This window comes from Oncorhynchus mykiss, chromosome 30 (genome assembly GCF_013265735.2).
Source record: "Oncorhynchus mykiss isolate Arlee chromosome 30, USDA_OmykA_1.1, whole genome shotgun sequence".
NCBI lineage: Eukaryota > Metazoa > Chordata > Actinopteri > Salmoniformes > Salmonidae > Oncorhynchus > Oncorhynchus mykiss.
This window is the reverse complement of record NC_050570.1, coordinates 20,249,535-20,276,697: the sequence shown is the minus strand read 5'-3', so window position 1 is coordinate 20,276,697 and position 27,163 is coordinate 20,249,535. Positions and strand designations below refer to the sequence as shown.

Below are 27,163 nucleotides of genomic sequence, written 5' to 3'. Positions count from 1 at the left end.
CAAAAGGTTTGCTTTACCCCATATGATAAAGCTCATGCTATATACAGTGTCAACGTTTATGATCACTATGTTTGATGTACAGTTACAAGATGACATTGCGTTATACCCTGGGTTGTCCTGAACAGAATGACCCTAATTTGCTGCGGACCACACATTTGAATGCAGTCCATGACTCCATTCTATGTGCACCAAAATTACAATCCGATTCCCTGAATTGCATTGTGAAAGCCTAACACTGTAAAATCGTATTTGGTAATTTAGCTAGTCATGTTGACATTAGAGCAAGCTTTCAAATTATGCCCACCCGACCCAGATTGCGATTTATAATGGACCCTTTTTGGATTGCATAAACAACAATAATTGTTTGATGGCGGGGATGCAGGGCTGTGTTCCAAACAAAATAACTGGAAGTGTTCTTGCTCTAGTTCCTCGACTGCACACCTAGGAGAGCTCAAAAAGCACCTTATAGTTGAAGACTCTTCTTTGAGTCTTAGAAGTGCATTGAAATTACTTAGGAACTGTGTACATATTGGAGAGGTGTGTGGCCACTTGGAGACACCAGTTTGACCGTTCTCTCAAACCCTTGGAATTGTTTTGTCTTATGTTGCACCTACCCCAAATGTTCAAATAATATTCTGATCATATACTTAATGTATCCAGAGTATTCTCAGATTTTGTTATCAACAATAAATGTAAAATCAACAATGTAATGTTTGTATTCAGTCTTGTCAGGTGAACTGTTGTGTCCTCACCTTTAGTCTATTAATTTCCCCATAATTTCCAAATGGTTCCCTTTCAATTGCTACCATGGTTATGCATATTCTTTCCATATTTATTCTGTAAGACACATTTAAATTGAGCCCTATCCATATAGGCCAATTCCCACAGGTAACTGGTTCAAATGTATGCCAAACAAAAACCAAACATTGCAAAGTTAAACAATACAACTCTATGCATAACAATTTTACAAAAACATGTAATCTATAAATATAGGACAAAACACACATCTCGACAAGAGATACACCATAACACTACATAAAGAGTGACCTAAGACAATAACATAGCATGGCACCAACACATGACAACACAGCATGGTAGCAACACAACATGACAACAACGTGGTAGCAACACAAACATTGCAGCACACCAATATTGTAGCAGAACAAAACATGGTGCAAACATTATTGGGCACAGACAACATCACAAAGGGCAAGAAGGTAGAGACAACAATACATCACATGAAGCAGCCACAAGTGTCAGTAAGAGTGATTGAGTCTTTGTATGAAGAGATGGAGATAAAACTGTCCAGTTTGAGTGTTTGTTGCAGCTCGTTCCAGTCGCTAACTGTAGCGAACTGAACAGAGGAGCTACCCACGGATGTGTGTGCTTTGGGGACCTTTAACAGAATGTGACTGGCAGAACGGGTGTTGTATGTGGAGGATGAGGGCTGCAGTAGATATCTCAGATAGGTGGGAGTGAGGCCTAAGAGGGTTTCATAAATAAGAATCAACCAGTGGCTCTTGCGACAGGTACCCAGAGATGACTCGTATACAGAGGAATATAGTGCAGTGATGTGTCCTATAAGGAGCATTGGTGGCAAATCTGATGGCCGAATGGTAAAGAACATCTAGCTGCTCAAGAGCACCCTTACATGCCGTTCTATAAATTATGTCTCCGTAATCTAGCATGGGTAGGATGGTCATCTGAATCAGGGTTATTTTGGCAGCTGGGGTGAAAGAGGAACGATTACGATAGAGGAAACCAAGTCTAGATTTAACCTTAGCCTGCAGCTTTGGTATGTGCTGAGAGAAGGACAGTGTACCGTCTAGCCACCCTCCCAAGTACTTGTATGTGGTGACTACCTCAAGCTCTAAACCCTCAGAGGTAGTAATCACACCTGTGGGGAGAGGGGCACTCTTCTTACCAAACCACATGACCTTTGTTTTGGAGGTGTTCAGAACAAGGTTAAGGCAGAGAAAACTTGTTGGACACTAAGAAAGCTTTGTTGTAGAGCATTTAACACAAAATCCAGGGAGCAGCCAGCAGAGTATTAAACTGGATCATCTGCATATAAATAGATCCTACTGCCTGAGCTACGTTGTTGAAATGTTTTATACATATGCGTCTTAGTGTGACCGGTGTGAAATGGATAGCTAGATAGCAGTGTGCGAGCTAACAGCGTTTCAATCGTTGACGTCACTGAAGTAGTTGTTTCTCTTGCTCTGTAAGGGCTGTGGTTTTTGTGGAGCGGTGGGTAACGATGCTTCATGGGAGGCAGTTGTTGATGAGTGCAGAGGGTCCCTAGTTCGAGCCCAGGTAGGGGAGTGGAGAGGGACGGAAGCAACACTGCTATTTCAGCATTATTCTGTTACCAGGGAACTGCCTATATGCAGAATAAACAAATGTAAACTAAAAAGACATTCAAAATAATTTTATTCATAATACATTTTAAAATTCACATACAGTTGAATTATGGTTTTGTTGTGTATGACCATAAAATGAACATAGGATAGGAATAAAGATTCCTACTGTGAGACATTACAGAAAATTGTCTTGAACAAATGGATATTCGATTTGAAAAGTGAAAAGAAAAGTGCCCCAAACCACATCACAATTCTCTATTCTCCTAAGTGCTTGTGATAAGTGAGTAAAAACTGAAAGTAGCATCTTTATGCAAATGAAGCATGTACCAATCCACTCCAGGTTGCAATCCCGAATGCTCACAACAACACAACATACTAGCCCTTTTGAGTGTTTCTTAATCAAACTTATCTACAGACATATTCACTTGTCAGATGCACTCTACCAGGACAATTAGCAAAGGCTCCTTGTACTCACAAAGTTGTACAGAGTCAAAGTATAAAATCAGTAGTTTATCTGTGTTCATGTTGACACCAGTGCAGCAGTGTACGATTTCCTCCTTTGAGTCCCTTTTTGCCAACACACACTGAAGAGAAGTTGTTGTTGTTGGTAGTGCAGTTATAGACCCAGGTTGGGGGTGGGTACAGCTTTACTGGGACAGGAAGTCTGAAGGGAAAGGCTGCAGTTTTTACCAACCGGTGGGACAACTCCTATAGCCGGGCTGTGTTGCTGTAGAATGGGCCAGAATGTGGGGGTGAAATGTAGGCCAGCTGACAGCATCCCTAAAGCCTGATGATGTGGAAGGTGGTACCGTTCTCCACCCACAAAGGGAAAAACGGGAGGAGAATGTAATCTTGAGTGGTTCTGAGATACAATGGAGTCTCCAGGACAAGAAATGGTAGGAGCATCACTGACTTCCCAGAGAGGAGCTATTTCACTTTGTGTTTTTGAATCCTTGGTACTCCTCTCTTCCCCTCCTGCCTTGGTTTGATATGGTTCCTCCAGGCTTTGCTCTCTGGGAAGAGGGGAGCATCTCTGTCCCTTACGGAACTTTGCTCTTCTGTTCTTAAACCACACCTGGAGGAGCATATTATTTTGTTATTGGTGAAGGGTTGACGTGGTGAAGGGTTGACGTGTCTATATATATCACAAGAATAAAGTTCCTAAAAGCAGCAGTTCAAATAAATATTATGAATGAAAGCATGCACAGGCTTCGAAGAGCGACCTTTACTGACCTGAATGCGAGCCTCAGGCAGATTGGTACAGACAGCCAGTCTCTCTCTCATACCTACATCAGGGTACTGGGTCTGCTGGAAGGCTTTCTCTAGAGCCTGTAACTGAGACACAGTGAAGGCTGTGCGGCTCCGACGCTGCTTCTGCTGGTTCCCATAACGGGCCTCCAGTATCAACTCTGTGGGGACAGAAGACAAGCCACAACAAGATTAGAGGTGGTGAAACAGTCGGAGGGATGGGAGATATCAGGCTACACTGAAAATACCAGCATGACAATTATCAATTTCAACAACTTTTTCAGGTGGGAAACAGGTCTTTTGACAATAGAATGCCAGTTCAGCTGCAATGTTTTGAATGACAAATTATTTTATTTTAAATGTTGTGATTTTTAAAATATAAACTTTATTTAACTAGGCAAGTCAGTCAAGAACACATTCTTATTTACAATGACGGCCTACACTGGCCAAACCCTCGACGACGCTGGGCCAATTGTGCGTAGCCCTATGGGACTCCCATTGGGCTGCGCACTGTATGCCGATTGTGATACAGCCTGGATTTGAACCAGGCTGTATTGTCTGTAGTGACGCCTCTAGCACTGAGCTGCAGTGCCTTAGACCGCTGCGCTACACGGGAGCCCTAAAATTATAACAAGAACACTTGTTTGATTGCATGCATCGATTATAGACACAGTCATAAATGACAGTCTACTCTAAATACCTGCAAGTCTTTCAGCAACAGAGAACGTGTGGACCGAGGAGGGATTGATTGATGGATAAACCGGGTACTGGTCTGCCATCTGGTGGTGGAGGTCGAAAAAGACGGAGTTGACGCTGTGCAGAGGATAGACTCCGTTGCCACTGTCGGATCCCCCGCAGAAATTTAAGGCATTCATAGCGGACCTAAATCCATAGGGTAAAACTGTTTAAGTTATATGTGCCTTACACCATACTAACTAGGCATACAATGGAAAGAAGTATATAGCCTATAGCTTACTGTACAATTTATGTAGGACGCTTACACTGTGCAATTTGGATTTAGGCTAGTCTGAAATCATTTAAATAAAAACAGAACAAATGGTAAACATAAGCAACTTTCTTGATCATTAAAAGTAATTGAAAGTTATTATTCTTTACGCAGAAACCATTGCCAATTTACTTCAGTAGGCTACCAACATCCAGAAAACAAATTTCAAAACAAAGATCAGATTTTTTTTTTTTAAGTATAATATCTGCAGTCTTTTTTCTTTTACCTGAGAAGCACACAAAACAGCAGAAATTAACCTATTCTCGTGAGCTTTTAGAAGTCCACCTATACAGTCCAATAGTTTGAAATGCAGGCCTTATCCTCGTACGCCGCTACCCTTTGTCGTGGCATGGATCTAATTATCTGAAGACCATTCTCACCCACGACTTTTTAAAGAACCATTTACTCCAGCTCCCCTCAACCGTTAGCCAATAGAAAGAAAGGTATTACCCTGGATTAGGTGGGATGAGGGAAAAGAGGGGGTCCAATGGCTCAAGTTTTTTAAACTATTGAATTTGGGGAGATTTACGCAAAGGATCCCCCCTCAATAAACGAGCGTTTCATTCGCTCCTGTTAAAACAATTAAAACAATGTGGTCTGCTAATCTCAGTGGCAGGCCAGATTAAAATAACAGCCGTTGATTGTTCCCTGTTCTCAGCCTCCTTTCTCCTAAATTCCCTGCTTTGTCAATCTCCACTTGGAATGGGTTTGCTTTGCAGTTTGTTTTGCTAACAGGCTACATATTTTGCCCATAAACTGTCAGCCTGTGAAATACAATTTGGACATCGGCCATTGAGACCAATTTCCTAAGGTTCAACTGAGCCAGATTCAAAATCTCCTCAAAGAGAACTATTATCCCACCAAAATAAGGAAAATAATGATAACACACAACATGCAAATGGTTTTTCCTAATTTGCAAATAGGTTAGGTGGAGTGTGTTTTTCAGGAACACTTGAATTAAACTCAACTTTTTTTCACAAATGCAGTAAACATGACATTACACTTTGTGAAAGTAGGCTGCTGTACTGCACACCCTGAGAAACTTTCAGAACTTCAGTGTCCATGACTAAATCATGCTCTAAACCAAGGGTGTGTACAATATATTGTCATATAAAGTAGTATGTTGGAATTAAATATGTATCGGAATAGAAATATGATATCCAAATGTTACTACTGGTGCAATGAAATCTGTATCTTGTGGAATGAAAATATGAAAACCCAATTACTAGTATGGATATCACAGACCATCTAACAAAATGTATTTCTCCTCACCCCAAAGTCCTGGCACACCTGTGCATTGACACATTTCAAATTGTAACACTCTCCAATAAGATCATCTCCAATAACCCAGCTCTAGCTTTAGGCTGAAGGGTTTAGACATGTAAATTCCACTAAGGCCTTAGCAGAGGTGCGAAGGGTGGAAAGGCTAAGCATTCAGTGACAGATTATGCTTCCCACGAGTATCAGTTGTGTCCCAGAGTCAGGGTAAAACACACACCAAGTACACCAGCCATACAGTCAGGAGAGGGGCCATTACCACAACTGGAGCGAAAAGCAGCCACCTCAATGTTTTTAACAGCCCTCTGTGTTCTCATCTTCAATTTGTTACTGAAACATTCATTCTTCCCTTTTACTCTGAACCTCAAGGAAAAAGTCTGGCCGGCGATAAATTAAGATGTTTTATTTTTTGCCCTCGATTCAGCTATTTCTGTAGGAGTTTAATTGCATAATACCATGACTAAAAGGTCAAATCAAATCAAATGTTACTGGTCACATAGACGTGATTAGCAGATGTTATTGTGGGTGTAGTGAATATATTTCTTAGACCTCTTGGGTGGTTCCCTCCCTATCAGGCACATTTCTGTTCAAATGTCTGCTTCATTCTATCAGTGACCCACACAGTCAGTCTCAGGGGTCACACAATCCCATGCCTTTTTCTTTGGCAATATATACACTCACCACCATGTGTATTTGTACAGTGAAGCTACATTTTTTCATTTGGCTCTATACTCCAGCATTTTGGATTTGAGATCAAATGTTTAATATTAGGTGACAGTATACTTTTATTTTGAGCGTATATTTTAATATATTTGTTTTATGTTTAGAAATGAAAGCACTTCATGTATCTAGTCCCCCATTTGAATAATGACTTTATCAAGCTAGTGACTACAAACTCGTTCAACACTTGTCTGATACATTATATTTTTTGTAGTTGTTTTGCCCAATAGGAACTGAACATTTGGCATAAAAGGTAACATTTTTGTTCATACTTGTACAGTACTTGTTCATACATTTAGAGTCCTAAAATATGTGGATATGTGTTTTCTTAGCTTTTTTCCCGCTGTTCTTGGCTGTCAAGCTATATAAGTGTCTGATAAAAATAAGAAATTTAGAAGAGGCCAGCCCCAGAACCTCACTAAAAGGTCCAGGATTAGGTCCCAGAGGCCTTTGTCTCCTCAGCCCGCAGGATTAGGGGAGATTTACTGCTAAGAAAAAAAAGTAGTTATTTCATGGCACTTTCATGATGAAACCTGGCCAAAGCTGTGTTGGCTGGGGGGATTAAAGACACAAAGACTCTGGTTGTGTGCATCCCCCTCCCCATAGCCACCACCCCAACCCACTGCCCTCCTGGAAATCCCCACAGAACTGGGTTCCAATCTAAATAAGGGATGTCCTTACTGATTTCTTCCACTGTTCCAAGTCATCCAAAGGGCTCCTCACTGATTGCTCTGTTTGTTTTAAACCCCAGACACCTCCATTAAGTAGTAGGTGATAGAACTGGAAGAATACGCAGTACGGATGTCCAATGAGGTGTGTCTGTCTGTAAGCAATGTCTCAAAATTCACAATTTGAAACTGGATCTATCAGCAGGCATTATGATTCACATGCCATGTCTTTTCAACACAGTTGAGAATATAATTTCTGCAAATAACCTGGATTACTGTGAGAACAGAGGCAAAAATAAGTTACTGGCTTGCAGTCCCTCCCGAAGTGTTTAAAAGATCTTAAGGGAGTTATCCTCTTCCTGGTGGATCCACTTACACATGCACGGATTACTGGAACTAAAAGACAAAGGTTATCCTTAGTTAGTCACGTCACAATGGTTTCACCATTAAGCAGCTAGGAGCATGTACAGTGCCTTGCGAAAGTATTCGGCCCCCTTGAACTTTGCAACCTTTAGGCACATTTCAGGCTTCAAACATAAAGATATAAAACTGTATTTTTTTGTGAAGAATCAACAACAAGTGGGACACAATCATGAAGTGGAACGACATTTATTGGATATTTCAAACTTTTTTAACAAATCAAAAACGGAAAAATTATTCAGCCTCCTTAAGTTAATACTTTGTAGCGCCACCTTTTGCTGCGATTACAGCTGTAAGTCGCTTGGGGTATGTCTCTATCAGTTTTGCACATCGAGAGACTGAATTGTTTTCCTATTCCTCCTTGCAAAACAGCTCGAGCTCAGTGAGGTTGGATGGAGAGCATTTGTGAACAGCAGTTTTCAGTTCTTTCCACAGATTCTCGATTGGATTCAGGTCTGGACTTTGACTTGGCCATTCTAACACCTGGATATGTTTATTTTTGAACCATTCCATTGTAGATTTTGCTTTATGTTTTGGATCATTGTCTTGTTGGAAGACAAATCTCCGTCCCAGTCTCAGGTCTTTTGCAGACTCCATCAGGTTTTCTTCCAGAATGGTCCTGTATTTGGCTCCATCCATCTTCCCATCAATTTTAACTATCTTCCCTGTCCCTGCTGAAGAAAAGCAGGCCCAAACCATGATGCTGCCACCACCATGTTTCACAGTGGGGATGGTGTGTTCAGGGTGATGAGCTGTGTTGCTTTTACGCCAAACATAACGTTTTGCATTGTTGCCAAAAAGTTCAATTTTGGTTTCATCTGACCAGAGCACCTTCTTCCACATGTTTGGTGTGTCTCCCAGGTGGCTTGTGGCAAACTTTAAACAACACTTTTTATGGATATCTTTAAGAAATGGCTTTCTTCTTGCCACTCTTCCATAAAGGCCAGATTTGTGCAATATACAACTGATTGTTGTCCTATGGACAGAGGCTCCCACCTCAGCTGTAGATCTCTGCAGTTCATCCAGAGTGATCATGGGCCTCTTGGCTGCATCTCTGATCAGTCTTCTCCTTGTATGAGCTGAAAGTTTAGAGGGACGGCCAGGTCTTGGTAGATTTGCAGTGGTCTGATACTCCTTCCATTTCAATATTATCGCTTGCACAGTGCTCCTTGGGATGTTTAAAGCTTGGGAATTTTTTTTGTATCCAAATCCGGCTTTAAACTTCTTCACAACAGTATCTCGGACCTGCCTGGTGTGTTCCTTGTTCTTCATGATGCTCTCTGCACTTTTAACGGACCTCTGAGACTATCACAGTGCAGGTGCATTTATACGGAGACTTGATTACACACAGGTGGATTGTATTTATCATCATTAGTCATTTAGGTCAACATTGGATCATTCAGAGATCCTCACTGAACTTCTGGAGAGTTTGCTGCACTGAAAGTAAAGGGGCTGAATAATTTTGCACGCCCAATTTTTCAGTTTTTCATTTGTTAAAAAAGTTTGAAATATCCAATAAATGTCGTTCCACTTCATGATTGTGTCCCACTTGTTGTTGATTCTTCACAAAAAAATAGTTTTATATCTTTATGTTTGAAGCCTGAAATGTGGCAAAAGGTCGCAAAGTTCAAGGGGGCCGAATACTTTCGCAAGGCACTGTAGGTCTAACTGCAGTAGGCGTATTATCGGGCGTATATGTAAAATAAAAATACTGGTGAAAAATATAAATCACGGACAAAACATGAAAACATTTTCCTGTTGCATGGTATGTTGCACAAGGAGAAAGCAATCCTGACAGCAAAATTGTGTGTGATAGATCACAAGAAATGATTGTTTGGTAAAAGCTAAAATTCTAATGCTATGAATGAAACAAGAAATGGCAAGTTCATACTCCCACTATCGATCACTTTGGAGTAGGAACAGTTTGAAGAACAAAAAGCTACCAGTTTCTCCAATGTGTTCCATCCTGCCCATCCACTGAATGTTGTTTTAATAATATTCAGATTGGTACAAAAAAAAAACTACAGGGGAGCCTGGAGAGGGCAGAGGGGGGCTGGTTTTGTATTCTAAAAGTGTTTTTGTTAATGTCTCCAGTTGAGCAGATGTTTCCGTTTGAGAGCAGCAGTCCGAGGAACAACCCCTAAAGCACCTCTCTCTTTAATTACTTATCAATAGTGGAAATTTGTATTGACAAGTGGCTATCAAGACAGGAGCTTTGTAGTTGTCAGTTAACAGTGGGAGAGCATCTCAAAGGAGAGGCCCCTTGGACACTAACTGGATCGATCGGCACGCTAACACATTAGAGGCCTTCAGGACTGGGACATTGGGACCAGAAGAAAGCGGGTAAGGGGCTGAAGACTTCTTCATTGGGGGAAATCGATGGGGCCAGCTGCCCTTTCACCCATAGGGGACAGGGATAGCGAGCGGCAGGTCAGTAGCTCTTCTTAAGCCCCAGTGTGTGCCAGGATCACGCGTGAGCCCTGACACTAGCTATGACACACAAATAATAAATAGGAGCTATAGGGGTATCGGTGTTGTCCCTTTACCATTGAATAACTGCTTTAGAATAAAAAATAGAATAAAACACATTGCGTAATACTGAATGCTAAGGACATAGAACCTGAACAGCATATATTAATATAATTTGAAAAATGTTTAACTCATCCCTACCAGTTGCTCTCATAACTATCAGCCATTGAAATCGTCCAACCAGCCTCAAACCAATCTATCAAGCTCATCTAATAGATCTGAAGTGGAGCATTGGGATCTCTGAAACTCATTGATTTTGGTTAACTGGGCATTAGTAATTCCATTCTTATGAGGCCTAGAGGTATTAACTTCATATGATCTCCACCCAACCCCCGGGGAGATTTGCCACAGGCAGCTCCTCTGGCAGATCAATACGAGAAACTGAGTAAAGATCAGTCACTTAATTGGGCAGCATGAGTCTGAGTTAATGACAGTGAGAGGGACAGGCGGCTGCTAGGCCCGCCTGGGGGGTCAAGGGAAGCAGCGGAGGGCCGGGTAGAGGCTGGCGAGGACCAAAGAGAGCACACACAGATCTTTCAAATGGACTCGCCTATTATGGGCCATAATCCAAAGTCAAAACAAAGGCCTTAGTCAAATTGCAAGCAGCCGCAATGATTCACACAGATTCATTAAGGTAACTGCAGAAAATCATTTACATTTCAACGCATGAAAAAAATAACTGGTTTTCAGGTCAATATGAAATGTTTATTCAGGAAAGGTTGAGCACTTTTCAGTCCTAAGCAACAAACACTATGCTGTCCTGTCACAATATGTCATTGATACACAGTACAACTGGGATCATACAATAATAAGTTAACGATATACTTTTAAGGAACCTAACCAAAGTAGAAAAAGTTCAAAAGAATTCAAAGGTCATGAAACAAATTATCTCAATAAGTTTGATAGGGATGTGGTTAGTGGGTAACTTCTGTTCAGTGTTTTGAGGGATGAACCAGACTTCTCCCAGCATGGGGTAAGCGTGAGTGCTCCCGCCTGCACAGAGCCAGCACCAACCCTGGCCCCTATCGACCCCCAGCAGTCAAAGGTGAACAGAGGGAGCACACTGATCGATTTTGATAATGAAGAGCTCTAGACGCTCTTAGAGATGCTTCTCCCCACATGCTCAAATCTCTGCTGCATTCAAACACTAGGTATCCCCCCTCCCTGTCAGTAGAATACTGTGTGGTTATTGATCTGTGCTAACTAGGTCTTTATTACCTGGGGTCAAGAGATCTCTGGCCTCAGTTGGGGAAATGCATGGTGACATGTGACGGGAGGAGCTCAAGAGGCAAAAATGTGGAGCCTGGTGAAAAATAAAGAATGGGCCTCTCCACTTAGCATTTCTGTCCCGTTTTGTATCCCTAACACATCTGCGAAGAAAAGGAGACAATACCAACGCACCTTCCGTCAGAGTACACACAGGGTAGAGAGATATGACCGCTGCAATAGCAATAATGTACTGTACTATAAACACACATGATATGCACTAACATAAATAAACCTTAACCTACATTTGGAAAACTATACATTACACACTGTGTACAAAACTTTAAGGACACCTTACTAACATTGAGCCCCCCTTCACCTCCCTTTTGCCCTCAGAACAGCCTCAATTCGTTGGGGCATGGACTCTATAAGGTGTCGAAAGCGTTCCACAGGGATGCTGGCCCATGTACCATGTAGACTACAATGCCTCCCACAGTTGTGTCAAGTTGGCTGGATGTCCTTCGGGTGGTGGACCATTCTTGATACACACGGGAAACTGTTGAGCATGAAAAACCCAGCAGCGTTGCAGTTATTGACACAAACCAGTGTTTGGAACTTAAGTCTTGTCATGTCCATTCACCCTCTGAACGGCACACATACATTCCCCCATGTCTCAATGCTTAAAAATACTTATTTAACCTGTCTCCTCCCCTTCAGCTACACTGATTGAAGTGAATTTAACAGGTGACATCAATAAGGGATCTTTCACCTGGTCAGTCTATGTCATGGTGTTCATAATGTTTTGTATACTCAGTGAAGAAGGCACTTCTTGTTAGTGATGTTATGTTTATCCTGCTTTGACATGGGCAGAAACTTTACTTTGAAATTATTAAGTAAACCAGATCTTTTCAATCTTTTTAATTGAAAAAGATAATACAAAGGAAAACAATTTACAGCAGAAGTTTTCTACCAGTATATGTTATACCATATAAAAAAAATTATAGGCGTTATTTAATATAAACGGTTTCATATCGGTCTACATTGAATAACTAAATTGCTGCATAATGTGGGCACAGGCAAAGATAGAAACTAAGTTACTTTAATGCCATGTACAGAACAGAGATGGTGAAGCTCATGGTCAAGCTATTCAACACAATATCTCTAATCAACCACTCCAGGACAATTTTAGACATTCATATTTCTGGTTTGGGTTCTGACCAAGTCCGTCATGATGAATTAAGTTTGAGAGCCACCAAAATACTAAGAGACTGACCACATTTAATGTAACGTGAGAACAGAGTGCAAGTTGGGCCAAGAATGCAGCTCGGCAGCAATAGCATTTTCACCCTAACAATGTGAACAAGTCCAATGCCCTGACAAGTCTGTCATTTTCATTTGATAGAAAGGTTATATTTGATGGGAGCCATCGATGTAACCCCCCCACCCTCCCGTCTTTCAGAAATAGATGGCGGGAGGAGAAGAATAGATACCAACAAAAACTGGTGACAGTCATGATCATGGATCTTATAAATGAAATGCCTAAACAGTAAATTAAAACACTGCTGATTTCTGCTCTTTCCCTGCTTGCTCCAGCGAGGGCTCTGGCTCTGCTGTATTCCAACAAGGCCGGAGCAGCACCTGTTCACTTTGGCCCACCTGTCCAGGCAACGTAGTGATTTGGCTGTCTGTGCAGATCTCTGCAGAGGAGCCTATTCTCACCCTCTGTCAAGGTCCTATCCCAGTCAGTGGAACACATGTGCCGTGGCTGTTTTGGAATACCTGAAGCGTTCCTGCTACTTCTTTCTTGTCAAGTGCTGGGCTGATGGCTTCTCAGACTGACAGTTCTTTCTCCGGGCCTCCAGCACCCCGCCTCTCTCCCTCCCTGTCTGTCTGCAGCAGTCCGGTTAGAGGGGAGGTGGGCGGTGAAGAGAAGGCAGAGGTCACCTCTTCACCTTGGCGTCTTCTCGGATCTTCCACATCATAAGCTCCATGCAGGCGCAGGCATCCTCACTGGAGTCATGACCTTCAACTGAAACCAGAGAGAGGGAAATGGCCTACATGACCTTCAACTGAAACCAGAGAGAGGGAAATGGCCTACATTACCTTCAACTGAAACCAGAGAGAGGGAAATGGCCTACTAAGGATTTGTTGACATGTGACCAAAAATATAAAAGCAACAATCTCAAAGATCTTACTGAGTTACAGTTCATATAAAGGAAATCAGTCAATTGAAATACTGTAAATTCATTAGGCCCTAATCTATGGATTTCAATATGACCGACTGGAAATACAGATATGCATCGGTGGGTCACAGAAAATGTACCAAAAAAGTAGGGGCATGGATCAGAAAACCAGTCAGTATCTGGTGTGACCACCATTTGCCTCATGCAGTGCGACACATCTCCTTCCCATAGAGTTGATCAGGCTGTTGATTGTGGCCTGTGAATGTTGTCCCACTCCTCTTCAATGGCTGTGTGAAGTTACTGGATATTGGAGGGAACTGGAACACGCTGTCGTACACGTCAATCCAGATCATCCCAAACATGCTCAATTGGTAACATGTCTGGTGAGTATGCAGGCCATGGAAGAACTGTGACATTTTAAGCTTCCAGGAATTGTGTACAGATCCTTGCAACATGGGGCCGTGCATTATCATGCTGAAACATGAGGTGATGGTGGCGGATGAATGGCACGACAATGGGCCTCAGGATCTCATCACGGTATCTCTGTGCATTTAAATTTACATCAATAAAATTAAATTGTGTTCGTTGTTCATAGCTTATGCCTGCCCATACCACGGGGCACTCTGTTCACATCAGCAAACTGCTTGCTCACACGCTGTCTGCTATCTGCTCGGTATAGTTGAAACCGGGATTCATATCTCCAGCGTCAGTGGCCATTGAAGGTGAGAAATTGCCCACTGAAGTCTGTGACAACCCTGGTGAGGACGACGAGCACACAGATGAGCTCCCCTGAGACTGTTTCTGACAGTTTGTGCAGAAATTCTTCAGTTGTGCAAACTGTCCGGGTCGCTGGTCTCAGACGATCCTGCAGGTGAAGAAGCCGGATGTGGATGTCCTGGGCTGGTTACACGTGGTCTGCGGTTGTGAGGCCGGTTAGAAAATACTTGCCAAAATCTCTAAAACGACATTGGAGGCAGTTTATGAAAGAGAAATTAACATTCAATATCCTGGCAACAGCTCTGGTGGACATTCCTGCAGTCAGCATGCCAATCACACTCTCCCTCAACTTGAGACATCTGTGGCATTGTGCTGTGTGACAAAACAGCGCATTTTAGAGTGGCCTTTATTGTCTCTAGCACAAGGTGCACCTGTGTAATGATCATGCTGTTTAATCAGCTTCTTGATATGCCACACCTCTCAGGTGGATGGATTATCTTGGCCAAGGAGAAATGCCCACTATCAGGGATGTAAACAAATTTGTGCACAACATTTGAGAGAAATAGGATTTTTGTGCATATGGAACATTTCAGGGATCTATTATTTCAGCTCCTGAAACCAACACTTTACATATTTTGTATTTTTTTTACATTTCCCAGTATACAGTTGAAGTCGCAAGTTTACATACACTTAGGTTGGAGTCATTAAAACTAGTTTTTCAACCACTCCACAAATTTATTTTTAACAAACTATAGTTTTGGCAAGTTGGTTAGGACATCTACTTTGTGCACGACACAAGTAATTTTTCAAACAATTGTTTACAGACAGATTATTTCACTTAAAATTCACTGTATCACAATTCCAGTGGGTCAGAGGTTTACATACACTAAGTTGACTGTGCCTTTAACTTGTTTGGGATAGGGGGGAACATTTTCACTTTTGGATGAATATCGTGCCCAGAGTGAACTGCCTCCTACTCAGTCCCAGATGCTAATATATGCATATTATTATTATTAGTATTGGATAGAGTATTGGATAAAACTGTTTGAATGATATCTGTGAGTATAACAAAACTCATATGGCAGGCAAAAACCTGAGAAAAAATCCAAACAGGAAGTGGGAAATCTGAGGTTTGTAGTTTTTGAACTCAGCCCCTATCGAATACACAGTGGGATATGGGTTATTTTGCACTTCCTAAGGCTTCCACTAGACGTCAACCATCTTTACAACGTTGTTTCAGGCTGCTCATGTGAAGGGGGGCCGGATGGGAGCTGTTTGACTAAGGGGTCTGCCTACAGCCTCGTTCTCAGTCACGCGCTTTCACGAGTGACCTGCGTTCCATTGCTTTTCTACAGACAATGAATTCTCCGGTTGGAACATTTTGAACTTTTATGATAAAAACATCCTAAAGATTGATTCTATACTTAGTTTGACAAGTTTCTTCGACCTGTAAAATAACTTTTAGAACGTTTCGTCCGAATGGACCAGATCGCGCTTTTGGATTTTTTTTACCAAACGCCCTAACAAAAGAAGCTATTGAACATAAATGGACATTATCGAACAAAACAAGCATTTATTGTGGAACTGCGATTCCTGTGAGTGCGTTCTGATGAAGATCAAAGGTGAATGAATATTTATAATGCTATTTATGAATAATGTTGACATGGCGGATATTCATCTGGCTGGTTTGGGCGCCATTCTCAGATTATGCTTTTTCCGTAAAGTTTTTTTGAAATCTGACACAGCGGTTGCATTAAGGAGAAGTGTTACTAAAGTTCCATGTATAATAGTTGTATTTTCATCAACATTTATAAGTATTTCTGTGAATTCATGTGGCTCTCTGCAATATCACTGCATGTTTTGGAACTACCGAACCTAACACGCCAATGTAAAATTAGATTTTTGGATATAAATATGAACTTTACCGAACAACAAATACATGTATTGTGTAACATGAAGTCCTATGAGTGTCATCTGATGAAGATCATCAAAGGTTAGTGATTAATTGTATCTCTATTTATGATTTTTGCGACTCCTCTCTTTGGCTGGAAAAATGGCTGGGTTTTTCTGTGAGTTGGTGGTGACCTAACATAATCGTTTGTGAAGCTTTCACTGTAAAGCATTTTTGAAATCAGACACTGTGGCTGGATTAATGATAATTTTATCTTTAAAATGGTGCCTAATACTTGTATGTTTGAGAAATTTGATTTCTGTTGATTTCTGTTGAGTTGATTTGGCGCCCTGCAATTTAATTGGCTGTTGGTGAGGGGTTCCGCTAGCCAGTCCTAGACAGGTTAAACAGCTTGGAAAATTCCAGAAAATTATGTCATGGATTTAGAAGCTTCTGATGGGCTAATTTACATAATTTGAGTCAATTGGAAGTGTACCTGTGGATGTATTTCAAGGCCTACCTTCAAACTCTGTGCCTCTTTGCTTGACATCATGGGAAAATCAAAAGAAATCAACCAAGACCTCAGAAAAAATGTTGTAGACCTCCACAAGTTTGGTTCATCCTTGGGAGCAATTTCCAAACGCCTGAAGGTACCACGTTCATCTGTACGTTCAATAGTATGCAAGTATAAACACCATGGGACCACACAGCTGTCATACCACTCAGGAAGGAGATGCGTTCTGTCTCCTAGAGATGAACGTACTTTGGTGCGAAAAGTGAAAATCAATCCCAGAACAACAGCAAAGGACCTTGTGAAGATGCTGGAGGAAACAGGTACAAAAGTATCTATATCCACAGTAAAACAAGTCATATATCGATATAACCTGAAAGTCCGCTCAGCAAGGAAGAAGCCACTGCTACAAAACCGCCATTAAAAAAGCCAGACTACGGTTTGCAACTGCACATGGGGAACAAAGAAATGTCCTCTGGTCTGATGAAACAAAAATAGAAATGTTTGGCCATAACGACCATCGTTATGTTTGGAGTAAAAAGGGGGAGGCTTGCAAGCCGAAGAACAACATCCCAACTGTGAAGCACGGGGAGGCAGCATCATGTTGTGGGGGTGCTTTGCTGCAGGAGGGACTGGTGCACTTCACAAAATAGATGGCATCATGAGGAAAGAAAAGTATGTGGATATATTGAAGCAACATCTCAAGACATCAGTCAGGCAGGAAGTTAAAGCTTGGTCGCAAATGGGTCTTCCAAATGGACATTGACCCCAAGCATACTTCAAAAGTTGTGGCAAAATGGCTTAAGGACAACAAAGTCAAGGTATTGGAGTGGCCATCACAAAGCCCTGACCTCAATCCCATAGAAAATGTGTGGGCAGAACTGAAAAAGTGTGTGCGAGCAAGGAGGCCTACAAACCTGACTCAGTTACGCCAGCTCTGTCAGGAGGAATGGGCCAAAATTCACCTAACTTATTGTGGGAAGCTTGTAGAAGGCTACCTGAAATGTTTGACCCAAGTTAAACCATTTAAATGCAATGCTACCAAATACTAATTGAGTGTATGTAAACTTCTGACCCACTGGGATTGTGATGAAATAAAAGATGAAATAAATAATTCTCTCTACTATTATTCTGACATTTCACATTCTTAAAATAAAGTGGTGATCCTAACTGACCTAAAAAAGGGAATCTTTACTAGGATTAAATGTCAGAATGGTGAAAAACTGAGTTGTAAGGTGTATGTAAACTTCCGACTTCAACTGTATATCATAGGAACAATAATAAACATGGTAATGAGGTTTTAGCTGCTCACCGCTGTCCTGTATGATGCGTTTGAGGTGGTCTGCCATGAGGTTCCTTAGGGCCCGCTTGTAGGGCAAGCCCAGGCGATGGGGGAACACGATCGCTGTGTCCACTACAGTGCTGTGTATGACCTATGAAGACAGCAGAGAGAGGTACAGAGTGAGTGGGCCACATCACAACCACACACACATAATGACCAGAGGGCAATCAGTTTAGGGGAGTGTGTATGTTTACCTTGAGGGCAAAAAGGTCACTCTCCAGGCTGTGTCCTATGAGGATGGATTCAGCGTTGAACATGTTGAGCATCACCGCCTGCACGTCTCTCAGGGTGATGCTGGCATTCTCCAGGTCCTCCTCCGTTACACCCGAAAACCTGTGCAAAACATGATGAACATTGTTATTTTGTCCTTGTGTGCGCGCGCATGCTAGCTATATCTCCACACTAAAGACTGAACAAAAATCTTCTGTATCCATTACCGTGTGTTGTAGTCTACCACTTTACTTTCAGGTTTAACAAATGTGTCATAGATGACTTTCAGCTCAGAGTTGATAACAGTCACCCTGGTCAGCTCCAGACCCTGCTTTGTGTAGCACTGTTACAGAGGAGTGAGAGAAAGAGAGAGAGGACACATTATATAGGGTATTGAGAGCCACTCTCAGCACTCAAACAGCTAATTGTGCCTGAAGGAAAGCAGCGCAGCAGCCAGCTCACCATCTCACAGTCCAGGGCATAGACTCCACAGTTTCCATCCGGGGGCAGCTGTTTCTCAAAGGTCTGAACGTAGCCACCCAAAGACTCTTTGCGGCCGTCCTGAACATGTTGCTTTGAACAGAGAAGACGCAAGGTGGACCACCTTTTAAAAATAATGGTGGAATTTACTCATTCTTAAATATCAGCACAGAGATGGGATTCTGAGGAGGCATCAGGTCTAATGAAGTAGCACAGTCACGACGTGCCATGGACAACACTGCCCCCTTCTGTTCCCATAACAGTTCAGTATTCACATTATTACTGGGTTCTGATTGCATAAATGCAATGCAGAGGAACTGCGTGGTGTTACCTTAGACACGGAGCAACCAGGAGAGCCCACAGTTCCTGAGCAGCAGTTGTAGTTGGTTTCCCAGCCTCCCGACACTATTCATAGACGGATAGAAGCCCTTACTAGTTCCATCCAAAATGGGCAACTACATTCAAATCCTAACATCTTGCAAAAATTAAAACAACGTACAAGTTATTAGACAGAAAAAAACAGACCTTTATGTCTGCGCAGACGGCCCCAGTGGTGATTACACTCCTCCTTGCGAACACAGTTGCCGTTGGCATTGATCTTATACTCGGCCCCACATCGACAGCACACCTTGGCAAACGCTTGGAACGAGAAGAGATTAGTGGAAGAACATTTTTTTTATGTGTCTGGTTGAGAAGGATTGGATCCACCCCCAGACTGAGGAGGGTTTGTAGGTGCTCTGTAAAGACTTACGGTCAACGTTGTTCTTCTCTGGGACATTGTGGACCACGGCTCGACCTGAGCGCTCAGGGTGTGGCCTAGGGTATCCATGCTCCTGCAGCCGTTCCTCTGTCATCAGATAGTCCCTCAGCTTCCGGTACAGAGTAGCACCTACAGCAGACCAGATAACACATAGCTAGGATACAAACCCCCACTGCCTCTGCCGCCAGTAAAACCAGCTCCAACCAGACGAGGACTAGCTACTCACCACTGAGTTTCTCTGCTTGTTGCTTGCCCGTCCTGTTTAACGTGAAGCTGGTCTTGGCAGCGAGGCGTCCCCCCAGCACTTCTTCATGGGACTGGGACTTCCTGTTCCCCACCACTGCAGGGTTCACTGAAAGACAAGCAAGCTGATAAGACTCTGATATACAGTTAGTTTGGTGTTTTTCACCTAATGGTAAAAAATTTGAATTTTGGGGGGAAATGTTTCTCCTAGATCTGTGCCAAATGGCAATGACTAACATGAGCACTGCAACTACACCAAACACCATCCGTTTGTAATTGCTACATGGATACTGTATGTATCAGTGACATACTGGCAACGAGTGAGTTAGGGGAGCTGCTCTTGCTGCGTAGCTTCTTCAGGGAGTTGACTGCCACGTTGAGGTAGATGTTCTTACTGCTGCTTCGGTCATACACCACCTTCTCCTCCTCCAGGGCCTAGAGAGACCGTCAGCTGTTACAACCATCAACCCATATATACAAGTAAAGAGAGTGGCACACTATGAATAAGCACCTAAAAATGTGTACGGGTAAACCAACTGAACCCACATCAAAGATTTCACAAACATAACTCATCCACCCTTCTCTGAAATGGGATACCACTAGCTGTGCTATGAGCACACATACTTTACTGTAGACATGGATCGATTTGATGATGAATCAGTTCAACCCTGTGTGGTCTCACATACCATTTGGAAGGCCAAGTCTTCAGAGGGGCAGAACTTCATACACTCGTCTATAAATGTGTTGAGGTATCGCTGGCGGACGTTGGTGGGAACTTTGGCCCCAAACGCGGTGGGAATAACTGGCCGCTTCATTGCAGAGCTCTGAGAAAAGAAAAATCATGTCAATTACAATGGACGCTAAGATCCATTTTATGGGTTATTGTGGCATAATATAAATGTCTGGCGTTACCTTCATTGTGGGAGTGTGTGCCACCCTCTTCTGTACAATAGTGGTGGTGGTCTTTGACAGGATGCCGGCTGATGTTTGGGCCTTCACAGAGAGACCTGCTGGGAGGGTACTGGTGGGCGACAACACTCTGCTGCCCGCCGACTTCGCCACGGCAAGACCTTCAGTCAGATACAGAAAGGCTTCTCAACAACACACCTTAAATTACACTTCTCTGGTCTCATATTGTTTGTGCAATCGTAATGTATGTAAACTGTGTTAGGTAACATGGCCTACATGGTGTGGAAGATAAAACGTGAAACTACTATTAGTCGTATGTACAGGATACACATGATATACACCGTCCAACGAAATGCTTACTTGCAGGTTCCTTCTCGACAGTAAGAAATAAATAAGAACGGACAAGCTTTCCTACCAGATTTGGAAGAGGATGGTAAAGGCGTGGGGCGGTGGGCTACTCTCTTCCTCTCCCCAGGGAAAGGGCTGGGTGTGGAGGCAGTCTTTACAGCTGCAGCCAGCTGGGCAGCCTGCTGCTGTGCTATCTGCATACGCTGGTAACAGATCTCCTGGGCAGTCAGTCTCCTGTATGGTGGAGGCTTCGGGGTTGCCTCAGTCTGAAACACAGAATCCAGTTTGTAATCAATGAAAGGCTTTTTGCTACTTGAGTTACCATAGAGAGGTAGGTAAATACCAGAGAACAAACTCACACTTCCTTTGGCTGAGAAATGTGAAACCCTTTTCCTCTGACCGGGGAAAAGAGTGGTTTGATTGCTCTCTGTGGAATCCTCATCCTCCGAATCTTTAGAGGGCTGGGAAGGGAGAGAAACCTTGAGCAAATGTACAGTACATTTCATACAATATTCTACGAATACATACTGAACAAAAATATAAACGCAACATGTAAAGTGCTGGTCCCAAGTTTCATGAGCCGAAATAAAAGATCCCAGACATTTTCCTTATGCACAAAAAGCTTATTCCTCTCAAATTTTGTGCATAAATGTGTTAACATCCCTGTTACTGAGCATTTCTCTTTTGCCAAGATAATCCATTCACCTGACAGGTGTGGCATATCAAGAAGTTGATTAAACAGCATGGTCATTACTCAGGTGCACCTTGTGCTGGGGACAATAAAAGTCATTAAAAATGGGAAGGTGTGTCACAAAACCACAGATATGTCAAATTTTGAGGGAGTGCGCAATTGGCATGCTGACTGCAGGAATATCCACCAGAGCTGTTCCCAGATAATTTGATGTTCATTTCTCTACCAAAAGCCACTTCAACGTCGTTTTAGAGAATTTGGCAGTACATCCAACCGGCCTCACAACCGCAGACCACATGTAACCACGCCAGCCCTGGACCTCCAAATCCGGCTTCTTCACCTGCTGGACCGTCTGAGACCAGCCCCCCAGACAGCTGATGAAACCGAGGAGTATGTCTGTCTTTAATAAAGCCCTTTTTGTGGGGAAAAACTTCTGATTGGCTGGGCCTGGCTACTCAGTGGATGGGCCTATGCCCTCACAGGCCCACCCATGGCTGTGCCCTTGCCCAGTCATGAGATGAATGAATGAATTTAATTAAATTGCCGGATTCCTGTAACGGAGTAAAATCGCTGATTTTTTTTTTTTGTTCAGTATGATATTGGAGACAAAAACATTAGATTCCGTCCCATTCTTAAAATAATGACACCATTACTGACCTGAACTAACAGAATAAACAGCAGTGAATGCTAAACCAAGGAAATATTATACAAAACAAGAAACAATGATGGGACATGGCAATCTATGGGTACCTTGGCTTGCCTTCCCTTGTCCTCAGTCTTCACATCCTTGGATTCATTGAAGATCCGTAAGCACTCCTCCATTGGGTCATCATCCAGGTCAAAGTCTATGTCCACCTGCAGACTGGAGTAGTCCACCCCACAATCATCCATGTCACCATAGCCTCCGTCATCTTCTGCACCAACATCTTCATCCTCTGAGGATGAGGGGGTGAGCTCTGAGACATTCCTCCTAGTCAAACTCCCCCTCTTGAAAGGAGCAGCTGACTTCCTCACAATTGTCTCCTCTTCCTCATCCTCCTCACTTTCCTCCTCCTCTACACTCTCATCACCAAACAGATCTACGTGACTCAGAGATCTTTGTTTCACCTTTCCTGTTTTGCCATCAGAGGAGCTACTGCTGCTTTTCTTCACCTTGTCTTTACCAATTTTAGAACTCCCTTTGCCTACTTTCTTTGAATCATTTTCTCTTTCATTGCTGTCATATTTACCATTCTTGTGTTCTTTAAACTTAGAGTCCTTTCCCTTGTCTGAAGTCTGCAGTGTACTATCCCCACCTCCCTTTTCTCTCTTATTCTCCCGCTTGCTTGACTCCCCTTTAACTTTAACTGTCCTAATCTTACTCTTTCCATCACTTCTCTTTTCTCCCTTTCCCTCCTTGCCTTTGTCTATAGATGTATCCTTTATCTTGCCTTTTTCTTCTTTCTTTCCCTGATTCTTGCGGTCTCTCTTTGCAGGTTCGTGGCTTGATTTCTTTGAATCACTTATTTTCTCACCATCCCCTGCTCCTTTTTTACTACTACTACCACCACCAGCACCACCACCACTCTTTTTACTGGACTCCTTTTCAGATTTATGCACATTCTTTACTTTGCTGCTCTTCACTTGGCTGGTTTTACCTGCCACTATTTCAGTCTCTGGCTTGTCTTTCTGCCTAGCTACTATTTTCTGGTTTTCCAAGTCCTCTGACTCCCAGTGTGCGGCGTCCTGCTGCTTTTTAGACTCCTGACTCCTCTGTTGTTTCAGCCCACCTACGGCTCCTTCCGTCCTCTCTCCTTTCCCTGGACCTGAGGCTTCCTCCACTGACCCACTGCTGCTTTTCCTCCTCTGCAGACGGCTGAGAGAGGTGGGTCGATACTCTATCCCAGAGCTCTCTTCATCAGACTCAGAGAAACTGGCAGTGTACTTCAGTGGGTCTGGTATTACCTGCCGAGGCTTCTTAATGGTTGGCACATATTCCTCATCTGTTGACTGCTTTCCTGTCCCTGACAGGTGAGGTCTCTTTTTTCCTTCACCCTTAGTAGTTCCTGTCCTCTGGTGTTTCTTATTCTTGCCAGCTATTTTTGCTGAATAGTTGCAGAGAGGGTCATATTCCATGTCTGTGGATGGTTTAGAATGATCCACTGTGTACTTATTCTTGGAGCAGGATGCAATAGTGGAGTATTTAAGACTAGTAGGCAAAGAGTGTAGATGAGGAGTTTGTGTTCGAGGAACAGGCTTTTTCACAGCTATTTTGGTAACTGAGGTGGGCACATATTCCATGGAGCTGGCATGGTTGTCTTTGCTGTCGGAATCCAAGGTGTACTTACTGGAGCGAGGGGTAGGGTTGTAATCAGCTGTTGTAGTCATCTGATAACTGCCTGGGTCATATGCCAAGTGTGATGTCACGGCCAGTGGTTTTGGCCATTTAGTAACCACTTTGGGGGAACTGTCGGTAGGGTCATATTCCTGATCCCCGATTTGTGAGAGTTTCTTCTTTTCCCGCTCCACCTCACTGCGTACCTCCTCGATGGCGCGATTGACCAACTCAAGCTCCAAGGCACCCATGTCCACTGTTGCAGCAGCAGGCTCCCCATCCTGTTGCTCCTCGGGTCTCACTACCTCTGGTTTGAATGGGTCATAGCCGCATTGCTCTGGAGAGAGCCATGAGATACAGATTAGAATGAGCAAATTGTCTATACTTTTCAACTGTAAGAATAATGTACAGTTTTACAGTACTGTAATAGTTCAATTGAATATGTTCTAGTCGGTCTGCCTTGGAGTGAAATAAGGTTTCAAATGCCGTTGTCAACCAACCTGACTTAAGACGCAGAAATATTCCAATCTAAAGGGTTAACATCCGTACACCACTTACCCTCTCCCCGTCAGAGAGAGACACATCCCCCTCAGAGAGACACAGCTGCATCCCTTAATGTTGAGGACGTGGTAGTTACTGACAAGAAGCACATGGCTGAGCTCTTTAAATCACCACTTAATTAAGTCAGGATTCCTATTTGACTTAGCCATGCCTCGTTGCCCGTCCAACATTTCCTCATCTCCCACCCCTTCTAAATGTGACTATCCCCGATGCTTCTCCCTCTTTTTCCCCTGCCCCGCTACAAAGTTTTTCCCTGCAGGCAGTCACAGAGTGAGGTGCTGAAGGAGCTCCTTAAACTTGACCCCAAAAAAACATCTGGGTCAGATGGTTTAGACCCTTTCTTCTTTAAGGTTGCTGCCCCTGTCATCGCCGAGCCTCTCTCTCCTTTCGGGGGTGGTTACCATTGCTTGGAAGGCAGCAACAGTTCGTCCTTTATTTAAAGGGTGAGGTCAAGCTGATCCTAACTGTTATAGGCCTATTTCTGTTTTGCCCTGTTTATCAAAAGTGTTGGAAAAACTTGTTGATAATCAACTGACTGGCTTTCTTGATGTCTATAGTATTCTCTCGGGTATGCAATCTGGTTTCCGCTCAGATTATGGATGTGTCACTGCAACCTTAAAGGTCCTCAATGATGTCACCATTGCCCTTGATTCTAAGCAATGTTGTGCTGTTTTTTTATTGACTTGTCCAAAGCTTTTGATACAGTAGACCATTCCATTCTTGAGGGCCAGCTAAGGAGTATTGGTGTCTCTGAGGGGTCTTTGGGCTGGTTTGCTAACTACCCCTCTCAAAGAGTGCAGTGTATAGTCAGAAAAGCTGCTGTCTCAGCCACTGCCTGTCACCAAGGGAGTACCCCAAGACTCAATCCTAGGCCCCACGCTCTTCTCAATTTATATCAACAACATAGTTCAGGTATTAGGAAGCTCTCTCATCCATTTATATGCAGATGATACAGTCTTATACTCAGCTGGCCCCTCCCCGGATTGTGTTAAATGCTCTACAACAAAGATTTCTTAGTGTCCAACAAGCTTTCTTGTTCTGAACATGGTCATGTGGTTTGGTAAGAAGAATGCCTCTATTCCCAAAGGTGTGATTACTACCTCTGAGGGTATAGAGCTTCAGATAGTCACATCATTCAAGTACTTGGGAGGGTGGCTAGACGGTACACTGTCCTTCTCTCAGCACATATCAAAGCTGCAGGCTAAAGTTAAATCTAGACTTGGTTTCCTCTATCGTAATCGCTCCTCTTTCACCCGAGCTGACAAACTAACCCTGATTCAGATGACCATCCTACCCATGCTAGATTACGGAGACATAATTTATAGAACGGCATGTAAGGGGGCTCTTGAGCAGCTAGATGTTCTTTACCATTCAGCCATCAGATTTACCACCAATGCGCCTTATAGGACACATCACTGCACTCTATACTCCTCTGTAAACGGGTCATCTCTGTATACCCGTCGCAAGACCTACTGTGGGGTGCTTATTAATCAAATCCTCTTAGGCCTCACTCCCCCTTTCTGAGATATTTACTGCAGCCCTCATCCTCCACATACAACACCCGTCCTGCCAGTCACATTCTGTTAAAGGTCCCCAAAGCGCACACATCCCTGGATCACTCCTCTTTTCAGTTTGCTGCAGCTAGCGACTGGAACGAACTGCAACAAACACTCAATCTGGACAGCTTCATCTCAATCTCTTCATTCAAAGACTCAAATCATGGACACTCTTACTGACAGTTGTGGCTGCTTTGCATGATGTATTGTTGTCTCTACCTTCTTGCCCGTCCCCGCTGGGGGCCTTTTGGTAGGCCGTCATTGTAAATAAGAATTTGTTCTTATTAACTGAGCTGCCTAGTTAAATAAATAGTTCAATAAAAATAAATAAAACCCGGTTTATCACTTTGACTTTACTCTAGTTAGTTAGCTAACTACGTGCAACTAGTAGCTAGATAACTAGTTAATGCAGCTAAGAAATTACACAGTATAGCCGATTCAGAGGATACATGTAATGTGCAAGTTGCAATTGTGTTGTCAACCCTTCAGTAAGGGAATAATTTAGCTAACTCAATGTTTTCACATATAACTAAGGTAAACACTATGACGCCACTGTATAATAATGTACACTCGCTAGCTAGCTAGCTAACGTAATCCATTTAATATTAATATAATAGAATTGCAACTCACCCTTTTGTTTGGAGTAAAGCTCGTTTGATTTTCTTATGTCATTTGATCCATAAGACGCCCGTCTCTGTTGGCTGTGTCTGAAGTGACAGTACGGTCTTTTGCACCCATCTTTGACACTTTTCACGTTGCAACTATCCGTGTAAAACGGGCAGTCAATCCCAAGGAAGAAACCGGTGGATCTCAGCATAGTCTTCCCAGACCTCTCTCATACCCGCCGAATCGAGACCGACACTATTTAATCTAGTAGTTAGTTGTTTAGTTTGAATAAATGGAGATGAATCCACTTGGGTTCCTTCACATAACTACGTGCAATACAACAACAACAGAATCCCTACGACGCCATGTTGGATGGCCAAAGAAACTCTCGCAAAAAGCCCCA

The 27,163-nt window shown here is 43.0% G+C and overlaps 2 protein-coding genes across 3 annotated transcripts; both read right to left on the bottom strand.

The window, feature by feature from the left end:
- Positions 1-2,416: 2,416 nt before the first annotated feature.
- LOC110521514 (diencephalon/mesencephalon homeobox protein 1) lies at positions 2,417-13,352 on the bottom strand. 2 transcript variants are annotated; one of them, XM_021599114.2, is made up of 4 exons: positions 13,218-13,352; positions 4,312-4,493; positions 3,597-3,772; positions 2,417-3,438 (listed from the first exon to the last, which is right to left on the bottom strand). In XM_021599114.2, exons 2-4 carry the CDS (start codon positions 4,484-4,486, stop codon positions 2,980-2,982), a joined length of 810 nt encoding a protein of 269 aa, XP_021454789.1. In that variant the 5' UTR covers positions 4,487-4,493; positions 13,218-13,352; the 3' UTR covers positions 2,417-2,979. The 2 variants fall into 2 exon arrangements, with proteins under 2 accessions (XP_021454789.1, XP_021454788.1); XM_021599113.2 differs by lacking the exon at positions 13,218-13,352 and adding an exon at positions 4,844-5,943.
- Positions 10,917-27,163, bottom strand: LOC110521513 (RNA exonuclease 1 homolog). The gene is made up of 16 exons (XM_021599111.2): positions 26,785-27,163; positions 22,474-24,374; positions 21,392-21,493; positions 21,100-21,298; positions 20,688-20,845; positions 20,462-20,599; positions 20,087-20,210; positions 19,759-19,884; positions 19,524-19,661; positions 19,298-19,411; positions 19,104-19,177; positions 18,755-18,865; positions 18,520-18,635; positions 18,277-18,415; positions 18,053-18,173; positions 10,917-13,467 (listed from the first exon to the last, which is right to left on the bottom strand). Exons 1-16 carry the CDS (start codon positions 26,969-26,971, stop codon positions 13,379-13,381), a joined length of 3,837 nt encoding a protein of 1,278 aa, XP_021454786.2. The 5' UTR covers positions 26,972-27,163; the 3' UTR covers positions 10,917-13,378.

What these genes read in the sequence shown, in the direction of transcription:
- LOC110521513 (XM_021599111.2), bottom strand. Translation starts at nt 26,971, where the DNA reads ATGCTGAGATCCACCGGTTTCTTCCTTGGGATTGACTGCCCGTTTTAC. An exon ending in CACACACTCCCACAATGAAG is followed by an intron (nt 20,600 to 20,687) that starts GTAACGCCAGAC and finishes TTCTTTTCTCAG; the next exon opens with AGCTCTGCAATGAAGCGGCC. An exon ending in CTGGTTGCTCCGTGTCTAAG is followed by an intron (nt 18,866 to 19,103) that starts GTAACACCACGC and finishes CTCTGTTCAAAG; the next exon opens with CAACATGTTCAGGACGGCCG.
- LOC110521514 (XM_021599114.2), bottom strand. Translation starts at nt 4,486, where the DNA reads ATGAATGCCTTAAATTTCTGCGGGGGATCCGACAGTGGCAACGGAGTC. An exon ending in TGTTGCTGAAAGACTTGCAG is followed by an intron (nt 3,773 to 4,311) that starts GTATTTAGAGTA and finishes CTGTCCCCACAG; the next exon opens with AGTTGATACTGGAGGCCCGT. An exon ending in TGCCTGAGGCTCGCATTCAG is followed by an intron (nt 3,439 to 3,596) that starts GTCAGTAAAGGT and finishes ATGCTCCTCCAG; the next exon opens with GTGTGGTTTAAGAACAGAAG.